At 45.8% G+C, this 24351-nt stretch overlaps 1 protein-coding gene across 8 annotated transcripts in view; it reads left to right on the top strand.

Moving 5' to 3' along the window:
- The window catches only part of HIPK2 (homeodomain interacting protein kinase 2), a 145024-nt gene extending 125865 nt beyond the window's left edge, over window positions 1-19159 (top strand). For 6 of the 8 annotated variants that reach the window (XM_074871837.1, XM_074871832.1, XM_074871838.1 and 3 more), the window contains 3 exons: window positions 4634-4881; window positions 5892-6052; window positions 7804-19159. In XM_074871837.1, coding sequence (XP_074727938.1) covers window positions 4634-4881; window positions 5892-6052; window positions 7804-8271 — 877 coding nt within the window. In that variant the 3' untranslated portion in view covers window positions 8272-19159. Of the gene's footprint in view, window positions 1-4633; window positions 4943-5891; window positions 6054-7803 lie in introns of those variants that run through there. The other 2 variants (XM_074871840.1, XM_074871839.1) reach the window with 2 other exon arrangements.
- Window positions 19160-24351: the final 5192 nt, after the last annotated feature.

Below are 24351 nucleotides of genomic sequence, written 5' to 3'. Positions count from 1 at the left end.
TTCAGCAAACCTTCAGCAGCAGGACCTTTACAACCTGCTAAGCAATTCAGTATATATGACTTAAATAGCTACAGCACATGCTGTATAGCCTAATAAAATGGCCTCAGTGTAGTACATGATAAATATTTCTTAGCATCACAAATTCACAAAGAAGGTGAGAGCAGATTAAGAGGTTGGGATGGAGGTTGAGCTGAAGAGAGAGGGGCATGTTCTCAACACTGAGCTATGCATGGCATAAGATTTCAACGTGAAGAGAACGATTGCAGTTGTAGCATGAGTTTTTGTTGGCTGACCCTATACTTTCCTAGAATAGGTGGATTATTCAGAAGCAGCAAACTGGAAAGGTTGCATGTTATTAAGTTTTCAGAGACCTGGAACAGAATTTTTGTGATGTGATGTAAAGCTAATGTGCCACGGTGTATACGCACACCAGTTCAGAGGCACAGTTGTAAGATGGTGGCCTTCTTCCCCCAAACTAGAAGGGCATGTTGGTGACCTTGAGAGCTGGAAGCCTCTGTTGCCATAGTGTCAGCCACACTGAAAGGTTTGTGTCTCTTCGGGTGAACCACACACTGCAGAATTGCCCCCACTAGACACCATTTGCTTTTTCTAGGATTCTGGTGTAATTCAAGATACTCAGGGAAAAAAGATTGTGTTCAGGCAGTGCTATCACATACAGAGCTTTTGGGCTGGGCCTTCAGCAAGTAGAAATAATCTCAAATTGCGTTGTTACAAGAGCTGTTGTCCCTGTCCTTGTCCTTGGCTATTTAGGTGGTTTCAGTGTTGTTTTAACACCTAATTCAGCATCTTCTTTACCTTAATTTCCTCTCGCTTTTTGTTCTTGATGTCTGCATTTGGCACCTTTCTATAACGATGTCTCAGATGCCCGCCTTAGTTTCTTGCCCAGTGCCTGTGCATAAACTGTCATCTTTTTCCTCTATCAGACTTTTCCTTGAGATCTTACCTTGCTGTGGGGAATAAGGATCCACATCCCTCTCTCTGCTGTGCACTCACGAGGGTAGTATATGTTAGAGAGCTGTCTCCAAGACCTGTTGCTGCATGTTCAGAGGCACGGTCATGCTCTGTGTCTGCGCATTGAACAGACTTGAATTGTTGTGTGTCCCAAGTTTGAGAACAAGCTCTTCAGGACCAGGTGGGAATGGGATACCATTCATAAATAATAATAAACTTACAAAGCAGTGCGTATTTTTCCAGCTGCTGTTCTGAAAGGGAGGACGCAGCTCCAGCCAGTAAGGGTTAAAAAGCCTTCCTGGCTTATTGCTTTTCAGGCTGTGTAAATGGATTTGATGCCACTTTGGTAATCTTCCCCCCCTCCTTCCTCTGGAGAATTAAAATACACCTACCCATATAATGCAGGCAGGCACACAAGCTGACCAGGAACACATGCCAACTCTCAACACTACTAAATCACGTACGCTGCTGCTACTGTGCTTGCAGGAGGGAAAGCAATTACCAGACTTGGAGTGAGCTTAATAGGAAGGGGGCAAGACTTTTAATAGTATTTTTCTGTGTAAGCACAAACATCCCCAAAAGCTGTGGCTGAGTTATAGGACTACAGTAAGCTTGCTGAGTAGGCAAGTGCTGTGTCAACAGGTAAAAGCTCTCAGTCCTGATAGTTTGTGAGCAGGGAAAGCGATACATCAGCCTGGACCTCACACAGATAACTCCTGCGTTACTGCGAGGTGGGGAGAGCAGCTGAGTCCTCAGAGGGAGCTGGAAGGAGGACAGTTGCTGGCTAGCAAGAAGGCTTGGAGAATGGGCAGAGCTAGCTCTTCTGGGTTGAATTTTCAGAGCCCCCCTTTCGGCTTAATGTGTATCTTTAAGCCTGTGAATCAACTGATTTTCAGCCTGAGTTGGGCCTTTGATGCTTTTGAAATTCCCACCCTTAATATCTGGCGCAGGCTGTGGTACAGCAGGCGCCGAGCTCTGAGCGTGTGTGAGTAGTCTTGACTGACTTCTCTGCCTGCTCTAACATTAACCTCAGTCGTTACCTTTCCTAAAGACAAAAATCCAGCTGCTTTTGATGGGACTTCTCATGCGCTTGAAATGATGGAGCCTGCTGAATCGAGTGGCTAATCACTTGGGCCCCAGTCCTGCAAATACTGACCCATGTGCTTTAACTCTGTTACTGGAGAAGTCCAGCTGACTTTGGTGGATGACACATACTAGTAGTGAAGAGCACTTGCGTAAGGCTTGGCAGGACCATAGCTCTGGTCCTTTTCAGTTTCCCATCCATGAAGTGAGTTTAATATCCTGCTATGGTCCCTTTCTCTGGAAAGGTTTGGGGACACTTATTTGTTTAACGAAACAGATCTGCTTGATTTTGTTATTGTAACCAAGGATCTGTAACACTTTGAACGAGAAGGCTCCTCATGGTCCCTGCTTTGACAAGCCCTCAATCAAATTGGTGAAAAATATGCCCATTCTAAAGCAATAAATAGCATAGATTACACAGAAAAATATCTTTCCAGTTCTGCAGCTTAGCCTTCCCATGTCAAGTGTCAGCCGAGAGCAAGTATTTCCAGTTCAGCAGCTCAACCACTTTTGGAAGGAAGGGGCTGTAAAAGAATAGCTAGACCTTATCAGTTGTCAGAAAACTCTTTAGTGACTTGATTTTTCTTTATAAAATGTAATAACTGTCAGAGGTAGAGAATATATATCTCTTCCCAACTGGCAGCCAAGGGTATCTGCAAAGGGCAAGCAGTGTGGATACTCATAAATGCATGATTACAGGCATTTCTACTGAAGGAGAGAGGAATATTGATGCAATATTCGTCATTTTTATTGGCTTAATAGTCTTCTTTCGTAACACCATATCCAAACTGCTACATCTTTCTTCACATACAGTAGTTGTCCATCTAAGATACGCTGTTGCTCTTTCCATTTCTAATCCAGCACTCTCCAGCTCCTTGTGGAAAGCCAGAATACAAGGGGCCGCTGTCATACCTTTGCTTTCAGCTTCCAGATTGCTGCGCGATAGCTTCCCCTCTATCATCTGCCCTGTTTCAAGTGTCAGTGCTTTAGGATAGCAGGGGCCTCTTGAGACATATTTTTTGCTGTGTGTAGCACAACATGGTCTTGTGTCCTCTTTGAGGCACACCAGAATCCTGTGGTGATAGCCCAGAGCAAGTCTGCGTGATGGTAACGTGTTTGTGAATACAGCACCCCAGGGCGTTCTCTAGTGGAGAAGATGAGAGCTTTTCCATTACAAGTCTTGGGAAGGGTGGCGAGCAGCAGTTTGTCAATGCTGATGGAGAGGCTTTGGGATGGACAAGTTGAAGGGAACCCACCAGTGCTCCTGTAGCACTGTGAAAAATAAATAAATAAGGCAAACAATGTCCTTGGAAGGAAACTGTTCTCAGCATCTGCTCCACCTTTCCCTGCATAAGAAGTGATGCTGAGACTAGGGAATAAACTGATCCATCACAGACTAAGACCGGATTAATCAGCTGTTCCCTGGACTGGACCGGCCGGAGTGAGGGAACAGAGAGGAGACTCTGTGGTAAAGGGATCTCTCTCTTTTTAAAGTGCACACTCAAGAAGTTAAGAGATGGATTCCTTTTCTCTATGGCATTTCTGTTCCTGTTGGGGCTGTTTCCACCATTAAGCCTAATTACTTAGCTTTTTATGTGCTATCCATTTCTTTTCATCATTTTAAAAACTTCAGTTGCCATAACAACATAATGCAATCAGTGAAACATAGCAGCTATTTTCTGTAGTCAAGGTCTGTGCACTGTCAAGGATGTGAGCCATTTAAGCAAATCTTCACCATCCCCCTTCCTCCCTCCTCTTTCTCACTCTCTCTTTTTCTCCCTAAACAAGCTCATAACAGGAAGGAGAAACCATCAGGAATAATTAGACACAATAGCAGAGCAAATCCCAATCGTACTCATGCAGTCTAGTCTAATGAACTTCTAGCACTAATCTTGGAAGTGTTGATGTTCTTTTTTAATCACTTTTTTGATGTCATAGATAGATTAGCTGCAGCAGGACCTTGATAATCCATGCTAGAGTCAGGAGACCCAGTGGCTATTCAGAGAAAGAAAAGAAAACCAGAAACGTTACGTACTTTGCTCATTTTTTTGTCATTTGTTTCTCGGTTTCAAATGCTTATTGAGAATATATGCCCATTGTATCATATTAGTAAATAGAATGGAGTGTATTTTGTAGATTCATGGGATTTAAGCATGAAAAGTCGTAGCATCTATTATTAAATCATTGCTGGAAGGCTGGGAGAAACCGCCACGTTTTTGTGGGGGTGGTGAGACTTGCAACAAAGCATAGTATAACTGCTGGGCTTCTACAGCACACATATATAAAAAGCAGTCTGAAAATAAATCTGGCAGTCTGGTTCAGTGCTATTCTAAGCAGTGTGAATATAAGATCTATCCACAATGTCTTACTCACTCCTTGACCTCCATGAAGGCTTTCCTGGAATAGCAACGAGTGAGTTTTGAAGCCCGGGATTTGGCTTAAGCAGCATCTATCTGACGGAGGACTGAAGGGTGTGCTTTGCCTTTACAGAGCTAGTCTGTCACAGGCAGAGTCTTCGGGACGCTTCCAAGTCGATCGGTGCCCATTCACTCTTTGCACTTGTGTGCTTGTGTTTCAGCACCTTGTCCAAGCAGCGAAAGAACGTCATCAGCTGTGTCACCGTGCATGACTCCCCCTACTCCGACTCGTCCAGCAACAGTAGCCCTTATTCTGTGCAGCACCGCGCAGGGCAGAACAACGGAAACACCTACGACACCAAAGGGGTCCCAGAGACTCACTGCAGTGGGAACCCCCGAACGATCATCGTCCCACCACTGAAAACCCAGGCCAGTGAGGTGTTGGTAGAGTGCGATAGCCTGGCACCAGGTAAATTGCACCTCTTCCGTCAAGAAAATTAGTCAGAAATAAATGATTTATCTTGGAAGAATCTCATTGTTCGGTTTCATTTTGTTTGTTTGTTTGTTTTGTTTTCCAAAGAAACCATGCTCCTGCCCTTCTCTCAAGTGACACATCTGTTCTTGGGAGCCATATTGCATTATTTGTGTGTCCTGGTACACTCAGGAGTCACGGGGGCAAGTGTCGGTCCCAGTTACTTCTGTACAAACCCAAGAACAGAATGCAGCCTTTAGCTCAACATTTGACATGAAAGGCTCCCAAATGCAAGTGTGAACCTTTGCTGTCTTGCCTTTCCATAGGTTTACTTTAAAACGGGTAAGAGGTTGAAAACACATGGGCATTTTCATCCAGACTTGTTGACATTTCTGGGAAGAACATTTCCCCAGGATCTTCATTATGGACTGATGAGGTTTGCTGATCCAGAGCCTCCGCAATGCTAGATAGTACGATGTGTTGAAAAGGGGCTTATGGTGGAAGTCTGGCCCGAAGCAATTGGCTTTGAGCTACTTGGCAGTCCTTTCTTTTGACACACTGCTGGTGAACACAAAGGCTCAGAGGGTGAGCTCCCCACTAGCTCCTTCTCCCTCCCTTCCTACTCACCAGGAGGTCAGCCAAGACAGGGCTTTTTTGTGCTGTGCACACTATACTTTCCTTCCTCTCCTTGGGATTTATACCTGCATCGTACAGTTCTGCTGGCAGAACAGTTTCTCACACTTCTGAAGGATCTATAAAGCCTTCTCTGGGCCCAGTTTGGGTCCAGATACTGGGTCTGCTTGTCTGCCTCTAGGATAACAGGCTGGCCATGTATATGAAGCACTGCTGAGGTATTCTGTTAATTAAGAGAAACGGTTTTCTTATCCTGCTTCTGTTGTATGTCTCCTCCCAAAAGCCACTCTGGAGGAGATTCAGTGAGGAAAAGGTAGGGTGAACAATTAAAGAATGTGATGTAAGCTACAAATGTGTTTCCTTTCCTGGCACAGTCACCACCAGTCACCACTCATCCTCCTACAAGTCCAAGTCCTCCAGCACCGTGACCTCCACCAGCGGTCACTCTTCAGGGAGCTCGTCTGGAGCCGTTGCCTATAGGCAGCAGCGACCAGGAGCACATTTCCAGCAGCAGCAACCTCTTAATCTAAGTCAGGTAAGTCAACCGAGACAGATTTTGGTGGTGCGTCATCCAGCTGTTACCGCTCCTCCAGCGTCCTGTCTAGTCTAATGATAGTTGGGCCCCGTGTTGGGTTTGATCGACTTGTTTCAGCTTCACTGCAGACCTTGATCTTCCAGCTCAGGCAGCAGAGGTAGTGCAGATCCCACCCCTGAGCGGGCTGGTGGTACTCTTACCATGTGTTTTGAAGTCAGATGATCTGGCAGTGTGAGGGGGAATAATGCGAGAGAGAAGGTGCAGTGGCTCAGACACAAAGGAGTGGAGCATGACCGTGTAGGAAGGACTGAATTCTCCTTAGCTGTGGGTAACTATGAGGAGAGTGTCTTCCAAGTGAGGGGAGTGCATCAGCCCGGCTGCGGGATTGGGAGAGGTCCCCATCAGATGTGACAAGGCAAAGCAGAGCCTCTGTCTATATACATGACCTTACGTAATGAGTTGGATCCATCCTGTGATAAACCTGGGCTGAGATCTGTGCAAATCCCGTTACTTGGCAGCAGGCAGTTCTTAAGGTGTTTCAGAGTCTGTGATCAAAACACCCAGGGAGCTCCCCAGGAGCTTCAGTAAATAATGCCCTTTTCACATACTGCACCTGGGGCCTCTTCCCCAAGGTGAGATAATGAGAGGAGGGAAGTTACAGCACAGTTACCAACGTTTCAAGAGGAGAAGGTCTGGAGAGCTCGGAGAACAGTGCTGGTTTGCATCCAGAGCGGGATATAAGCAGAACTGTTTTTTAAAAAAAATAATTTAGGGGAGAAGAATGTCTCTTCCCCCTCAAAATGTAGTTGAAATTTAAAAATTTAAATAAACTTGAAATAAAAGCAAGTGAAAATGGAGGAAGTGGGCGAGATGCTGTTTCCAAGAGTGGGGGAGGAGTGTGGCTGCTGCATTTCAGACCACAATGACAGTGTAGGGAGTGCTTACAGAGAGGATGAGAGGGCTTGGAAGAATAGAAGGAAATAACATGGAGCACTGCGCTTCTTGCCTTCTAATTCCTACTTGATTGGTTATTTAATACTCTGACTACAAATGACTGGGAAAACTCCTTGACATTATTGTGCAATGCAAAAAAAACCAACTTAGAAGATCCTTGGAAAAGTACATTACTCCTGTCCCACTGCAAGACGTTGCCTGTGCTCAAGTAATTAGAGCTGATTACATGAGGGTACCGGGCATCTGCAGGATCTGATCGAGCCAAGGGTTTTATCTTTCAAAAATAAAGAAGTTATTTTTACTAACCAAGGAAATGATAACTGCAAAGACCCAAACTTAGCAAAAATAAATTGCCTGTTCCAGGCTTAGTTAGGCAACTTCATTCCCCTGAGCTGTCAGTGGACCGCATTTCATCAGCATGTTCACTAACAAAAGCCGTGTGTTGTGTGAGCGACTGGACTTGTGGAAGATGTTCTTAGGAGCCAGGCATCCAAGGCTGGGTCTTCATGGTAGCTGTGCCAGGAGGTTGTGACTCAAACTGGGGGACTGCATTGTCTTTTTTGGGGCCATTTCAGTGAATGTATGAAACTACAGGGTCTTCCTAGGCTTGGGAGGGACCCTTTGCCATCACCCATTTCTAAGGGAAGACTGTGGTAATGTTGAGGGCGTCAGGAGGAGCACAAGGGACTTTCCTGAGGCCGTTCTGGTGTTGCAGGGAGGCTCCCAGGCACCACTGAGGCGGTAAAGAGCCGTCTCTTGTCTTGTAACTGCTTATCACTGTTGCTGTCTTTATCCAGGCCCAGCAGCACATCACGACCGATCGCACAGGGAGTCACCGGAGACAGCAAGCCTACATCACTCCAACGATAGCTCAGGCCCCGTACTCTTTCCCGCACAATAGTCCCAGCCATGGTACAGTTCATCCTCACTTGGCCGCGGCTGCCGCTGCTCACCTGCCCACCCAACCCCACCTCTACACATACACCGCCCCGGCCGCCCTGGGCTCCACGGGCACCGTCGCGCACCTGGTGGCCTCCCAAGGGTCTGCGCGGCACGCCGTGCAGCACACCACCTACCCCGCCAGCATCGTCCACCAGGTCCCCGTCAGCATGGGCCCACGGGTTCTGCCCTCACCCACCATCCACCCGAGTCAGTACCAGGCTCAGTTTGCCCATCAGACCTATATCAGTGCTTCTCCAGCCTCCACAGTCTACACTGGATACCCACTGAGCCCCACCAAGGTCAACCAGTACCCTTACATCTAAACACTGGAATAAGGAGCAAGAGACGCACCCATCCCGGGGGAGTGAGGCGGCCGCTTTTGTACTGAAGAACGTGACAAACGAACAATGCAATGGGAGGCTCGCGTGAAACTTGAACGAAGGAGACTTTAAGGAAGAAATGAAAAAGAGGAAAGAAGGGGGAGAACCAATTCTACACTTTTTATTTAAAAAAAAAAATAGAAAATGGAAAAAAAGAACAGAAAAAAATAAACCACAAAAAAACAACCATTCTGCACCAAACTAGAGAGAGAGAGAGAAGCAGAAGGACCCTCCAGCGGGTCCTGTCTTTTGAAGAACTTCACCAACAGACTTTTAAAGGTTATTTTCATCCAATAGTGAGCTACATTTAGAAATTTGTTATCCAGAACACCTAAAATGAAATCCATTAGGTTTTTAATCCAGTAGATATATGGATTAGGGATTTATCCAGCATTTCAAAGGGTTTATACCCCATCTTTACAGTGATCTTCATATCCCAAAGCATGCATAAGGTTTTGGGGTTTTTTTTCTGGAAATAGAAAGTGGGTAAGGGAGGCTGAGGGAGGAGGAGAAAATGTTGTCCCAGTGCTGTAAATTCGGATCTAGCACTGCTACACTTAAACATGCCTGGGCAAAAGAGGCCACGCAGCACTGGTTGAGAGCAGAAGCGATGGGGATGTTTCTCCCTTTCCTTGAACACACTGGATAAATCCCTGAGAAATGCTATTCCTAAATGAGATCTCTAATAATGTATGTTGGATTTCAGTTGCGTTTCATTTTATTTTATTCAGAAATTTTCCTTTTCAATCCCTAGCCGTTTTAGTATAGGAGGAGACATTTTAGCTGCCCCCCACCCCGCCCCCCCCCAGCCCCCGGTAGAATGTAGCACTATACAGGTCATATGCCCTTTTTACTATTTTGTGTTGAACTTCAACGATACCAATAGACTATTCCTCAATGTGATTGCACAAAGAAAAGTGATATAACATAGGCATGTAACAAATGTGATTGTCCAGGTATGTATGTGTGTGTGTGTGTGTGTGCGCGCGTGCGTGCGTGTGCGTGCAGATGCTGCCTTCTCTCTGTGGTGTGTTCCTCGGCACAGCCATTACAACTGTCACAGTCTTAGTTTTACATCATTCCCTCGTAGTGCCTTACCGAACTACAGACGCGGTTTAAGGGTTTACTTCCACTGGTACTCCTAGAAACTGACTGAGGCTAGTCGGAATTTACTCTCAGCTCTTTTTCTTTTTTGGGGGTTGTTATTGCCGGTTTTCTTCTTCTGCTGGTGGTGTTGGTTTTTTTTCCCACATCAACAATCTTAGCTCCCTTGGCGAGGTGTTGGGGAGGCTCATCAGGGTTGGAAGTGCATATAGCTGGGTGTTTTGTCGAGCACTGGATGAGCTGGAAGTGACCAGGTCAGTTGTGAGACCCAGGGTGACTCCCAGAGGGTCTAGGGATTCGTTTGTGGACTGGTCTGTTTCTATCCTGTTGAAATAGCAGGTTTCCTCCCCAGAAACTGAATTCTCATTCTGCTGTTTGCCGACGTTCTTGGAGGAGTGGGAGGACAGCGTCCACCTGCATTGTCAGGTTGTCCCAGTTGCGTGTCTGAAATGGGAACAAAACTTTAGCCCGTGAAAGGGGGAAACACCAGTTGTTGCCAACAACTCTTGCTACATCTGTCGATGGAAAGGTGTTGGGAAAGGGCTGGAGTCCCAAAGCAAGCATGAGAAAATCCAGTTGAGAGAGTCAAACTCAGGTTTCTTAAGTGAAAAGAGTCTTGTAATACATCGGGCCTTACCCACTCTAACGTAGCTGTGACAGTATGCGCTTCCCCTCCTCCCTTCTCACCTACACCCGCAAAGATTGCCTGCAGCAGCAGAGTGACCCTGGAACTGGAGAGCACAGTGGTCCTGTGGGTCCTCCACGTCAAGGAACGCTACATGGTCGACTTGTTTTCCAACAGGTTTCTAAAGAGAGCCTTTCCTACAGTTGGGTCTGGCTCAGAGGGGAGTTTCGCTGGTAATGGCAGTTGTACTGGTGCATCAGTATTTGAAAGTGTCTCTAGAGTACCCACGCCTGTGGATGGCCTGGGAAGGAAGGAGAGAAGAGACTTTGATGGAGCGTTCCCATGTTTCCATGAAAGCTGAAGTCTACGTGGCTGCTCAGTTCCACTCTACCTGTAACTAGAGCATGAAGTATTCAGGTATTTCACAAAATGCTGGAAAATAGCAGGTTCATTGGCAGGGTGGCAAGGGATGGGTTCCCTGAGTGGCAGTGAGGAGGGAGGCTCTCTCAGGTGGGAAAAGCTGACAGAAAGACAAGCACAAATATATTGTCTTGCGGTAAGTGCTTGGCTGGCCTGGAAGAAGAAGGGATCCTGCTATGCATAGGCTGTTCAACAAGGCTGTTGTCTTCTGGCAAACCACCAAATAACCTCCCTGGTTGCCAGCTCTAGTTCCTGACCTACCCTTGCGCAGTTTTCTTCTCCTGCCTGTCCTTCATTCTAGCTCAATATACCGTAGATGAAGATGCGATCTCCCAGCAGCCTATGCACCTTACCCCTCCCCTTCCTTTTGAAAGACAACACGTCCCCTTTCGTCTGAGGCAGGAAAATAAAGCCCTGCTCTCTCTGTTGCATTCCTCTCCTCTCCCACCAGTTCGGGAGCGAGAGTGTCATGCTGCTTGTGTCATGAAAAGGAAAGATAATGTTATTTTATTGTATGGTTGTTATGATTATGATTATTATTTTATTATTATTATATTTTACTCTGGGTTTTAATTGCACACGCATTCCTTAATCTTTGTGGGGTTTTTTTTCTCTTAGTATTGTTGTTATTGTTGTTAATTTTATTGCTCTTCATCAGTGGCATCAGAAGGGTTGCTGTGTTTTTGAAAACTGCAGGAAGAAGGGGAAACGAGATTGTTCTGATGATGAAAACTCTGCCACTAACGTAGGGGGAGCGGGGCTGCTCTGTGAGAGCGGTTACAGCCTTGAGGGACAGGAGTTATCCTCCAGGTCATATCTGCATTTCAGAATAAGTCCAGAAACATTCATTCAGAGGCCAAAACCAAACAGCAGCTAATGTAATGATCTGTCAGGAGAGCTGGATCAAAGGCAGGTAAGGACCTGAGTGACCTAGGATCCAGCTCACCATCACTTTGTTTGATAGGACATTTACATAAGATCAGGATCTGTTTGTGCTCCAGGCCATGATCATTGGGCCCTTTCGATGAACCCAAGGCCACGCATTAAGGGTTTGATTTTCCTAAAGGAGAAAGTAGATAGGTGGCTCTCCAGAAAGAGGGTTATCGGAGGAGCTGCAGCGGAGGTGTGACTCTCAGTCCCATCACTGGATAAAGGACACTGGTGCGCAGGGACAGTGTTAGCTGGGTATAGCATGGCCGCAGACAGGGCAGGGTTCCTCGCCTGCTCTTCCTCTCTCACTGAAGATTAATCAGGTGTCCGCAGGGCCAGGATGCTAGGATTGCTTCTTTTTTTGTGTGTGCTTGATGTAGATTTTCCCTTCTTTTATAATTATTTGTTGTGGAATTTTATTAAGCTATTCTGGTTGCTAGAGTTTAAATATTTATGTTTTCATTTGCATTGCCTGCTCTGTTAGAATGGGGGGAAGCAGTGGCTTAATTTAAGCTCCATAAAAATGTGATAGAACTTCAGCAGAGACTTAAAGTTAATCATGCACTTGAGTGCTTTGCTAAAGAACAGACTTAAACCCTTCAAGTTAATTACTTGTTTATGTGCTCCTCTGGCCTAGGACCAGTGAAGCATGGAAGGTTGCAGTCTCAATCACGGTAATGTTTTACTTGTATTAATTGTGTTTTCCCTGTGTACCCATCTGACCTGCTCTCCCACGCGGGCTCAAATCTGATTTTGGGGGGCGTTTGGCAGTGGAGCTGTTATAACAGCACAGACTGGCAGCGAGACGGGGCACACTGTGTGTCAGAGGAGCCACGTTTCACGTTGTCCATCCTGGAGTTGCTGATCTGCCAGCTGTAGGTCGTCAGATGATTGTGGTGATGGGATGCTGTGATTGCAAGAGATGCACAGCACGGCCATCGAATTGCTTTGATGGTGCAACACTGCATGGGAGCTGTGTTTTCTGGTGGGTGTGGGGGAGCTGAGCAACACCTCCTCCCTCACACCTGTATAAAGGAATAGTATGGAAAAAGGTGCGGTACGGTTAGTCACAGGGGGAAAACGGTCGTTTCAGCAGAGGAAGCAAAATCTTTGCATGCTGTCGGTGCCACATACATAATAACAGCCAGCTTGTTTTGCTTGCAGAGTCCTTTGGAGAGGAAAGGGGATTGGCGTGGTTGGGTTGGGTTAGTGTTCTTCATGTGTGGGGGGTAAACGACATGGAAACTTGAGAGGGGAGGTGAATGTTTAGATACTGGAAGTTTTATGGGTGGCTGATGGCTGGCACAGTGAAAATGCAGTCCCTTTCTCCATCATCTCATCATGCATTCTTCTCATGTGGGAAGCAGGAGGAAGCATGGACGTTACCTCTCCTCAGAGGTGGATGTTCAAATTCCTGCTGTGAAACCAGAATGCAGGAGGGATGGGAGAGAACTGCTAACACGAGCAGAATGGAAAACCCAAATGGAAGCACTTCTCACTGCAGACTGGGCCAAATCCAGTCCTTTGAGAGATCAAATGCAATTATATCTTCCTCGTCAGAGTTGTACCTGCTTGCACCCAACAAATTGGACCTTGGCAAGTCTCTCTCTCTCTCTTTCTCTAGTATTTTTTTCATAATACAGAAAACATTCCAAGAAAGGGACACTTCTGTCTGTGACATTTTTCCTTTTTTATACTTACAAAGGATTATGTGTTGTAATTTGGTTTGAAAGCAATTCCATTAGCAAACTTGAAGGGTAATAAACCTGTTTTTTTCTTTAACCAAAGATATATTTTTTTAAGAGAGAGAGAGAACAAGACCCCTACCCACTCCGGAAACTAAATGAAGCCACGAGTCGTGACCGCCAGGCAATGGGGATACACTGTGGAACTCCATCTTTCCTTTCTCTTCTTTTTCTTTTTCTCTCAAGTTTCTGTCATCATTTTGAGTAGCTAGCTTGACAGGCAGAGAAATTCATACTAAATACCGCTGCTATCCTAAACTGTAGGGGATGTCAAAAACCTTCTTCTCTCATTATTGTTCACATTGATTCAAGTGTTTCAGTGGCAACAATGCAGTGTGGAAATGGTGAGATGCATAGTGAGGATAAGCTTCTGGATGCTCTCCGTGCTTCTGTAGTGTCTCCTTCCCTGGATTTAGGATACTGGTTTTGTTCCGTGGGTCCGATCCCAAACCATGCTGCCGTGGTCAGGCCAGGCACAGCTGGGCAAGGGTGTTGGACTTAGGCGTGTGTTTTTCCATGGCTTGGCAATCAGCCCATCAGAGATCTGCAGTGCTACCTGTGGGCCAAATCCTGGATACCCGTAGGCAGGGTCTGCAGAAATAATCTTTGTTGAGGGTAGGCAATGCAGAAGGGAAAAACTGGGAAAGGAATGATTTCCCCCTTCCTGCTGACAGAGCTGTCCCTGCTGTGGTTCCATTTGCTGTGGCAGCTTCAAAGCAGTTGATTCGCAGTGCTGGACACTCATCCATGTCACGCCCCCCTCCCATCCCTGAGTCTTGCCGGTGCTGCTGTGAGGAGGGCCTGTGCCCAAAGTACGTGGAGTTCCCACCTTACTTCCTGTGGCCCATTTCTGTGCCTACAGATCATTTTGCTCCCTCCATACTGGGAGAGGAGAAGATGGGTCTGCACTGCTGGGGTTCCCCTGCTGCCGTACTCCAGCAAAGCTGCCTTTGACGACGGTGAGAGTTTCACCCCGGGGTGCTGACGTTGAGTGAGGTACATTTTTCCGCGGTGCTCGAGGCCGTGGTGACGGTCCTGTTGTAAATGGCCACACGCAGGCTCCTTGCTGGAGCACTGTGTTGGACAGGAGGCGCTGGGATCTCCAGGCTGGTCTGTGTCCCTGTGGTCTCCATCCTTCTCCCCACCACCTGGGAATGCCGCTACCTGCCAGTGACGCCGTGATGCCACCGCACTCGCCGTCCACCCCAGGCACGCAGTGAGACCCACCGCAGGGGCAGCCCCTCGAAGTGAGCCCAGGCAGCGCGCAGAGGAGCACTGCCAACCGAGGGCTCCGCGCTGAAGGTGTCTTTTTCGCCCGTGACAAATGTAATTGCTGGGAGTGACCCCAGAGGCGGTAGTTACCTGGGAAGAGCTGCCGATGCAGGTGGAGGTGTGAGAACTGGACTGCAGGTAAGCCGGGCTGAGCTCTGCGTGCATCGGATGCTTTCAGTGGGAAGACACAGTTTAGAACGTTTGCGTGTCAGGAGTGAAATTTGAATGGTAGATTGGCTTGGTTCTTCAGAAGTCTTAGGAAGCATACTAGGAGGCTTTGCGTTTGGCATTTATAGTTTGAAACTCCTGTTTCTCATTTACGGGTTAGCTTTGTCCTTCCAGTTTTAGCAGTGCTGCTATAACAGACTATTCATGTGTGTTTGAAGATAAAGTTTTTGGTTTTAATCTTTTGCTTATCATAGTTAATCTAAGAAAGGCAATACTAAAGGTATATTTTTTTCCAAAAATGATATTTTTTACTGCACTGATAAATATTGTGACATCTCTGTTCTTAACTCTTTCGCTGTGAGGGGAACTGTGTGCAGATTCACACAAACCTTGTAAATACTTGCGTGTACTTCTGACAGCCAGGGATTGATCTTTTTCTTTCCTTCTTCTTTCTTTCTTTCCTTCTTTCTTTCTTTCTTTCTTTCTTTCTTTCTTTCTTTCTTTCTTTCTTTCTTTCTTTCTTTCTTTCTTTCTTTCTTTCTTTCTTTCTTTCTTTCTTTCTTTCTTTCTTTCTTTCTTTTTCTCTCTTTCTCTCTTTCTTTTCCTTCTTTCTTTCTTTTCTTTCTTTCTTTCTTTCTTTCTCCTTCTTTTCCTTCTTTCTTTCCTTCTCTCTTTCCTTTCCTTTCTTTCAAACAAGGTTTCCTCTTTGAAACAGAAAGCAATGGGGCAACAATGCTCAGAGCAAAAGCAAAGCTTATCCCACTTTCAGAACATAGCCAAGGAGTTTTTGCAGTGCTGGCATAGAGTTAATATTTAATGCCGATGTGTTTTGATTATTTTTTTTTTTTCAGCAAACTGTTTGGAAAGGCATAAGACAGATAGAAAAGCTTCAGTCTGGAATTCTGATCAGAAAAGTTACCCATCTATTTTATGGCACCTCCGATTTTTCTTTTGTTTTCTTTTTTCTTAATAAAAAAAATAAAAAAATTAAAAATGGCTTGTTGCAGGCTTGCTCACCTGAGCTCTAGGCTGGCCAGTGGCTGTCCCGGGAGCACCTGATGCTCCAGGACCACTGGCTCCTTTGGAAGCAAACCCACTGATCAGGATTCTGGATTCTGATTGCTACAAAGGGTATCCCCCAATACAACGGGATACTTTCTTTTTTTTAAAGAAGGATTTAGATACACTTATATTACGCAAACTGTGACCTAATGGCAATAATTACCTCAAATGTGGGCATTCATCCTGGTTTTAGCCTTTTTGAAAACATGTAGCCAGCTTGAACTTTGATTCAAAGACTCTGAACTCCGTAGGGGCGGAATAGCGATAAATGCCCACCCTGGTCATTGTTGCTTGAGTGAATTCTGAAGACAGTGAATCTTTAAAAAGAAAAAAAAATTAAACCAAGGAATAGATTACTCTTTTATGTATTTTAATCAATTGTGATGTTAAAATGCACATGTAAGTATATATGTTTATAGCTACTGTAAAATGCTTTGGCCTTCTAGAAGATATTTAATGAGTCACATTTTAAACCAATATGAACTGAATAATAGACTGTGGCTACTTAAACAGTTTTCTGGCTACATTTTATAGTTATTACAGTGTTTTATAGTTTACATTTAAACTGGTACTTTTTAAGGGAAATCTTGTGTTTGTAAGTGACACCTTCAAAAACTCAATACAGCTGCCTCTTTTTAATTTTGCCCGTTAAAAATGGAAAAGTACAAGTGTGTCTTTAATATGTATATTCTGTTTTGAGATATAACATAGTGTCGGAAAGTCAGTCCAGAAATCAAGTAACCCACTGTATTCCAAAGTCTGGTTGAAAAAACACTCCACCCACTTTGAAGATTTAGTCCAACAGATAAGCTATTTCTTTGTTCACTTGTTTTAATAACATACTTTATCGGGCTCCTTGGGATGAAGCAGGGAGCACGATACTAAATTCACTGTTCTGTGTAGGATCCTCATCTGGATGAAGATACCCACGTCAGGAGAATGAAGGATATTCAAAGGAAGGATTGTACTGTACTGTTGATAAATCATTAGCCAAATGATTAATTCCTGAGTTAGTGAATGCTTGTTTTATTTTGTGAGGGGGTTTTGTGTGTGTGTGTGTGATAGCCACTCAGAGGCAATGCTGTAATTTGGCTTCCATCTGTTCACCCCTTTCTTACAAACGATGCTTACCACCACAGAAATGTTTTGAACCAGTAAACAAAATACAAAGTTCACTGACCATCTCCTTGTCGGCTCTGTTTTCTCAGCCCATGCCAGTTCCTGTGAATGCTGTTTCCCCACTGCTGTTACCCTGTACTTTGCATTTTGATATATCACAATCCCCCCTCCCCGGTCTAGCTTAGCTGTCTAGTTTTGTCTGTTGTGTTCTTTCACTTGGGTAACCAATGAACATGGTATAAATGTCTGCTGGGCAAAATGGTACTTTGAGGTCATGAAAGTACAGGAACTGGCATTTAAAAGTATGTATATGTACATCTGAAGAACCAAGCTTCAGCCGTGGAGCTCGGTTACTCTCAGGAGGCTCCTTGCGTGTTTCCATCATGCCTGATGGGGCTGTATCAGTCAGCTTAGAGCAGAGGTAGTGAAAAGGAATGATTGGCGATGCTTTGCAGTCAGGCACCTGTGCTGCTCCCAGTACAATCAGCAGCGGTGGGGCCGGGGGAGTGCAACCCGCCTCCTCCTCCTCCTCCCTCAGCACCATTCCGGGGCTGCCGTGCCCAACTCGTCATCCACATTACCAAAGCGATAAACGTATGGTACGGCAAGCCAGGACTGTCAGCAGCACTTGGGCCAGCTGGAAAACGTCCACCCTTTCTCACCGTGCAGCGCCACCCAACCAACACGCTTTGCTGTCCATGGCATCTGCCTGGCCTTCTGTTCTCGTGGAGGGAGTCAGACCCGCAAATACCAGCACACTCAAATGAAGGAGCCACAGGGTCTTGTTGAATACTTTGGCTTGCAGCTTGTTAGGCAAGAAGGGGTTTCTGACACTGGCAACGCACATCCTGTAGGATCTGGATGGTTACATATAGCACCTCTGCCCTCAGCAAGGAAAGAAAACGCTTCTGCAATGCTTCCACCTCACGTGGTTACATACAACACTTCTGGCTTTTCTTTTTCCCCCCTTTTATCCCTTATGTGTTTGATTCTTTATTTTCTTTTATAATTTTTTTCTCTGTATCCTTCTCAAAATGAAACTTCCACGGATATTCCAGGGCACAACCATTTCAGGTGTAAAAAAGGATCTCCTCATCCCATGTTTCACCAACAGAGCAATCGAGGCGGTTTGGGTACCAGATTCTACTTGGGCAGAACCAGAATGTAGCCTGTATCTTTCATACCAAATCAAACTTCTGAAAGGAGAGAAAGTGTCATTAATAGCTTTATTAAAGGAGTGTGTGTGAGAGAGAGAGAGAGAGTAAGAGAGGGAGCGAGAAAGAGAGAAGAAAGAAGGACATCTCGGAAGGTGAAGAGTCTAGACTTCAGGTAGTTAAAAACGAACCAATGGGTGAAACATTTTTTTTATGAGCCGTAAAATCCTTTTAAAAACAGGAGCGGGGAAATGGAGGGAATGTTTTATGCCTTTCGACTGCCCACAAGCCCAGCGTACTCTGGATGGAAAGTGGAAGTTAAAATACACTGCACCAAAATTATTAAGGGGAAGAGAGGGGGGGAAAAAGCTGTGAAACGCTATCACAATCGCAAGGGAAAAGATGCCCCTGCCCCAGCTCTGGATCTCAAGTGGTTCTTTCTCTACAGTATCATCTCAGCCCAGTAACCCCACGAAAGCCCTGAGCCGTTGTGTTCCTTCACTGTACGGTTTCTGTAATAAGAGTGTTAATCCATGTTAATCTTTGTGAAAATTATTGTGTGCAACAGTATTTTCTTGTGTACTGCTTTTTTCCGATGTGAATTGTCCCTTTCTGTTTTCTTTTCTTTTTTCCTTCCTTTTTTTCTATTTTTTTTCTTTTGGTAATATGTCTTTCTTCTTTTAAAAGAAAAAACAAAAACAAACTGATGTGTTGTAGACCTATATGTAACCTATTCCTTAGTCTCATATTATAGGTATGTTATAAGAATGGATATTTTACTTGGCTTTAGAATGTTTTACAAGAAAACTAATTCTTAACCAATCAAGTTCTTGCTACTAAAAAAAATGCTTGTGTTTTTCATCATGACGTTGTGTGCTTCTAATTAATAATCATTTTCGTTGTAGAAAAATGGAGTGAATTTATATTAGTCTTGGAAACTAATAATAGCATTGTAAATTTATGAGATGATTTTAACAGAAAATACATTATAGAAGAATATAGTTATTTTAATTGTAATATTACTAACTGTAGGGTGAGAAAGGAGGTCCCGTTGTGGTGAACTATGTTATAGCTTGTTATTCACGGTTTCTTTTTGATCATTTTTTCGGTCTCTGAGGTGAAACGAGTTATTAATCAGAATTTGTAAACTCACATATGCATATTGTATATGTGTAGAAATGTAATCACACTTTGTCTTGGAATTACATTAAACTGTTTTAAGTCACTGCAAAGTTTGTGTGTCTGTATGTCTTCTCAGTAGTTAAAGTTTGGTCTGAACATTTGGTTAGTTTTCAGTTACTATTATTTAATCTCCTCAGTCTATTGGAAAAACAGCAGTAATCATATCATTAATAATGAATAGTTTTCCCTTTGAGGTGACATGTTTAGATTTGTGAGAGGTATTTTTTTCCCAGGGCAGAAGAGCATCTGCATTCAGATGTTCAGATCTGGGCTTCAGTGAAGCACAGAAGGCTGCTCAGGGCTGCCACGTTCAGCTCCATCGAGAGCTCCCTGCTACGTCCCGCTGTGCCAACTGACGTGTGTGGATCGGCTGCAAATATCAGGCTGTTTTTTCTTTTCTTTATGCCTGAGCCCTAATTTCATTTGCTCCCTTTCTTTCCTTTGCCAAGTCCCAGCTGACCTTTGAAAGGCTTACAGAGACATTAAGATGCTTAAACCACCACCTGTTGCCAATAGTGGTACCTGCCTTCTGGGCTGTGCCTGGTTTTCACCAGGAGGATTGCTCAGGAGCAAGCTGGAGACGTGTCTGCAAAGGCTGCCCTCAAAAACTACTCTTAATGGAGGAAAAGTAAGACCTACCTGGTTTTGTTGCTGACCTTTCCCAGCGTCGTGACTCAGGTACAAGCTCCCGGGTTTCCTGGCCTACGGGATTCAGCTCACTGCTGCAGCCTCTCCGTCCCTGGGGATGGCCAGTGGGGTGTTCAGGGGTTGTACCGGGCTGCCTGCAGGACGGGGCCACACGTTGCGTGAGGTGTCTGACAAATGGCTTCTGCAAACGTGGGATAACTGCCTGATGGCACTGCACAGCCCTGCCAGGCGATGGGCTCGCATCAAGACATAAACCTTCAGGTAGCGCAGGAAGCTTGTTTTATCAGTGAGGCAAAATCCCCTTTCCGTGGGCTTGGTTTTCCAGCCTTCTGTCTCAGGAATCTCTGGAATAAGCAGCAAGCATTGCAGACTGTTGCTATGAATTTCTAGGTAGATATGAAACTTTTGGTGACAAGAGGTCACAGGACCTTTCTCCTAGCTGCCTTAAAGTGGCTGACATCCCAACTCAGCCAAAGCAATTAAAGCTGTGATGCCTGTGCCTGTTCAGCAAACTAATTAAGTCTGTGTTTAATTTAAAATTGTGTGTCCTATTAAACTTCAAGCTTTTTAAACATATTCTAACAGGTAATTGCATGGTTAGTGCTCTACTGGAAATGGGGAGTTTACTGGGTCATGATATAAGGAAGAGACATTAGTGAATGATCTAACCTCAGAAACAGCTGAAATCCAGGAGAACTTGATTAACTAGTGCAGAGTTTCTCCATGTTTGTATTGTGTTATGGTGTCTTCTTTTTTTGTTTCTTTGTTTTGTAAAACTTATTTATAAAACTGTAAAAAAATTTGTCATTCTATTGTCCAAGACCAAAACAGATGAAAAATGCATTGTAGTTGGAGAATGTACTTTCTGACCATTTTTTCCCAGGAGGGGAATTCTCAGTTTAAGCAGGGCTGCTTCTAATGGAGCCTGCAGTGCCTTGCGAGGGGATACAGTGAGGGTTTTCAGCTATCAGATGAAAGGATGAGAATGGTCTTAGAGAATCTGACACCATCAGCACCCCAAGCCTGGCCTCCAGACTGCCCAACACCAAGGAGTGGTGTTCATTTATGTGCACATCCACTTGTAAACGCTCCTGAGTCCAGTTAAATCTAACTTGGTAGGCATTGTACTGAAACCCAAGGGAACTCTTACTGACTAGCAGGAGGCCAGGACTGTCCGTGTGTGCATCTTCCACTGGCACAGCTGGTCACAAGGAATTCATCCCCCATCCCTCCGAGCTCGCTCAAAAGATACTAAGTGCAACATGCATGAAGCTTAAACTGCCTGGCAGGGCTTGGAGAGCCTGACCCGCTGTGGAGCTGAGGTCAGACACAGACAGACACTCTCACTGTAGCACAAACCCACTGGACCTGCAGTAACATCAGTGCCTGGAGAGCATGAGCCTGAGCACCTGGTAAAAATTACCATCACCAAGCTTGGGCCAGTCCAACTCTTTCTGGGCCAGAAGGAATCTCTGCTGCTGCTTTGAGAGTGTTCACCTCGGCCAAACTGCTTTGTTCAAGGTGGGTATGGCTCTTACTTAAAATTGGGAGGGTGGGGGGACACACCAACATGGTGTATGTACGCATAGCAGTGCTGATGTTCCTGGCGTGTGCTGCTTATGCTTTCCAATGCAGTGGCTTTGTTTTAATTCTGGCATCTAAAATTTGGCACCTAAATTCGTATTTATACATGTGAGGAGAGCTTGTCTGACTTCCAACGCTGCTCTGCCCTCCTAATTGCTATTCACTTCAAATGAAACTGGAAAAGGGGGACTGGGAGAGGGAGGGGAGTGGTCCTGTTCTGTGAAACGCAGACTTTAGTCACCTGTGCACGTGTGTCAGATCTCCACAGCAAACCCATGCTGGAGCTGTGGACCTGCATCTCGTAAATTCTTGTGTCTTCTCTTTCTTACTATGCCGGTCAGGCTAGAGCAAACATGCCTGCATCAGGGTTTCCTGCAATGCGCTTTCTCTTTATGTTTTCTCCTGTGAGGGGGTTGTGCAAATAATGAGCAATAAAGGCTGTTATTTAAAGGCCCCCACACTGCACTATATGTCAGTCTCTGCTATTTGGGGCTTTTGCTCAAAGGGAAGCAGCCTTGGGAGGAGCTCAGCGTGCAGATCCTGAGCCACGCTAAAACCCATTTGTCAAGGCAGCAGGCTGGGACAGGAGCAGGCTTCTCCAGGCAGCGCTGCCACCACCGTGCCAGCCCCAGGGACCCAGCACAAACCAGGGAGCAGCACTCCATCCCCGCGGGGACTCGTCACCCCTGTGTTAACCCTGTAACAAGGTCCAATGAAAAGGCATGCCAGGTAGCTTAAGTACACTTAACTCCAGGCTGCATTTGTGCACAGGCCTTTCTGGACACATCCAGACATGTGGTTTTGGGGTGCAGGAGGCCACAAGTCCAGGAGGCATCTGGAACTCTTCCCATTTGTACTTGGACAGCATGCTACCTCTGGTGCATTAAATACAAAAAAGTCTCTTTATTCCCCTTTTTTTTTTATTCCAAGATTGTATAAAAATAAATTAAAACTTGTAGTAATGTCACAGGGGAAAAAAATGGGGGGAAGTACAGTTAAAAAGAAAGACTTACTATAGTTCACAATACTGTGACTGGTCTCTGAGACAAAAAAAATCCCTTCCCTTTGGATGCTCAGGGACAGTCTGAAAACCACAGAGAGCAATTAATGCACACACAAACAAAGAGCATGGCTGCTACTGAATTGCTCCCCCACAGACCAGGGGTTTGGTCACAGCTTCATCACGGCGCTGCTGGGCTGCTCAAGAAAAGCTCACTTTGGCTCTCTGAGGGTGTTTCTTCCACACCCAAATATCCTTGATCTGACTCTCTCCTTCGGACCGCAACAGGCTTCCTCAGGAGTTTATGGAGTAGAAGCGATAGCAATAATAAAGGCAGGTCTGGAAGGAGACCACAGGAGACATCGATGAAGGTTCAGCCATACTTCACCGGCACGTGCCAGATTATTTGTCTATTTTATTCTTACAAAAGTTACGTGATGTGGAGTCCCCAGGTGTCAGAGCTCTGCTGTCTTGTGTATCGGTGAGCCAGTCTAGTCACGTCTCCCTCCTTATCCCTGCTTTCCCTAGGATCAGAATACCCCCTCCTCTTTTTTAAATGACCCTTGTCCTGCATGATCCCATTTCTTCACCTCTCCCCCCGGCTCCTTTATTTTCTTTCAATATTGTTTTGACCCCAGCATGTGTGTGCATAATTTAGCAGGGCAGGTGAAAGCCGCGGGGTGGGCTGGTGCAGCCTGTGAGAGGCAATAGTGTGTAGTGGAGGGTGACGGGATGAGCAAATCCCATTAGGACGGGTTGGGGGGGGGGGGGGGGGGGGGGGGGGCGGGGGGTTAAGGCTTTAAATTAATATAATGAACAACTGTGTTTGCATGGCAGCGAGGCCTTAGAGACACTCTGGTGAGGGCTCACCACTCAGCCTGGACGAGCACTTCTTTCCTAGCATGTTTGTTTTAACCCTTCACGTGTGTGTGCGCCCCACTAGTGTTAAAACACTGGCAGGGAAGAACCAAGGCAGCTGGGAATCCTTCCCCCACATCCATGCAATCCCCCCGGCACTGCCACTTGCCCCAGTCTGTCACGCTCTCCACCCCCTGCCCTTGATGCTGCCTGCTAAAATATGGAAATGTGGGTGCACAACGCAGGCAGATTAAACAAAGGAGGTAAAAAAGACTGTGTGAAGAAGGGGGAGGGCACCACAAGATGGGAGAGGGTCTGGTTATTACTGGGAAAGTTGGATAAAGGGGATGAAATGTTCTGAGATCAGACATGACGAAAGAGAGCTGAGAGGAAAACAGGCAGTGGGTCAAAGAGGAGGAGAAAAAAATAGTGATGTAGATGGGAAAGAGAAAAGAAGGGATTTTCAGAAGCAATGAGTTTTCACTGCTCTAAGCAAAATACAGAAGATTGGGTGGGGGTGGCAGCGCTCACCCTCTTGAAAAAATCAGGTGGTCTCTCAGATTGTTCCACCCAGGCTCTGGAGCGGTGGTCTCCAATGTGGGGTGTGCACAAGACGTTGGAGCGCAGGAAGAAAATATTTTTCTACCGGCGGAGCGGTGATGGGCTCGGCGCTGGGCTCGGCCCTCGGCAGCCGCCACCCGCGGGCTCCGGCACCGGCCCGAGGCGCTGCGCCACGTCGGCCGCCAGAGGGCGCTCGGCGCCTGCGGCCGCCCACGGCCCCGCCCACCGCCCGGGCTCGGCTCGGCTCGGCTCCCCCGGGTGAGTGTACGGGACACGCTGTCAGTACCGAGAAGTGAAGGGATTTAAAAATCCTGTCTTATTCCTTAACTGCAATTAGGTGGCACAGAAAAGTTAGTCGCGGCCAGTGTGTTGTACTCGGTGCTGTGCAGCCATATGAAATAAAGCAGGCTGGGTGCTAGATGACATTGTTAAGTGCCAAGCACGGTAGAAATACTCAAATATATTGGTGTGAAAGAAGGCTGGCTTGAGATTAAGACAGTTTAACAAATAAAGAAGAAAACCCACAAGCGATGCAAGGGCAATCGCTCACCACCTCCCAGCAGCAGACTGATGCTCAGCCAGTCCCTGAGC

This window comes from Strix uralensis, chromosome 5 (genome assembly GCF_047716275.1).
Source record: "Strix uralensis isolate ZFMK-TIS-50842 chromosome 5, bStrUra1, whole genome shotgun sequence".
Taxonomy (NCBI): Eukaryota; Metazoa; Chordata; class Aves; order Strigiformes; family Strigidae; genus Strix; species Strix uralensis.
Note: the sequence above shows the minus strand (reverse complement) of the source record. Positions and strands in the feature narration are given on the sequence as shown.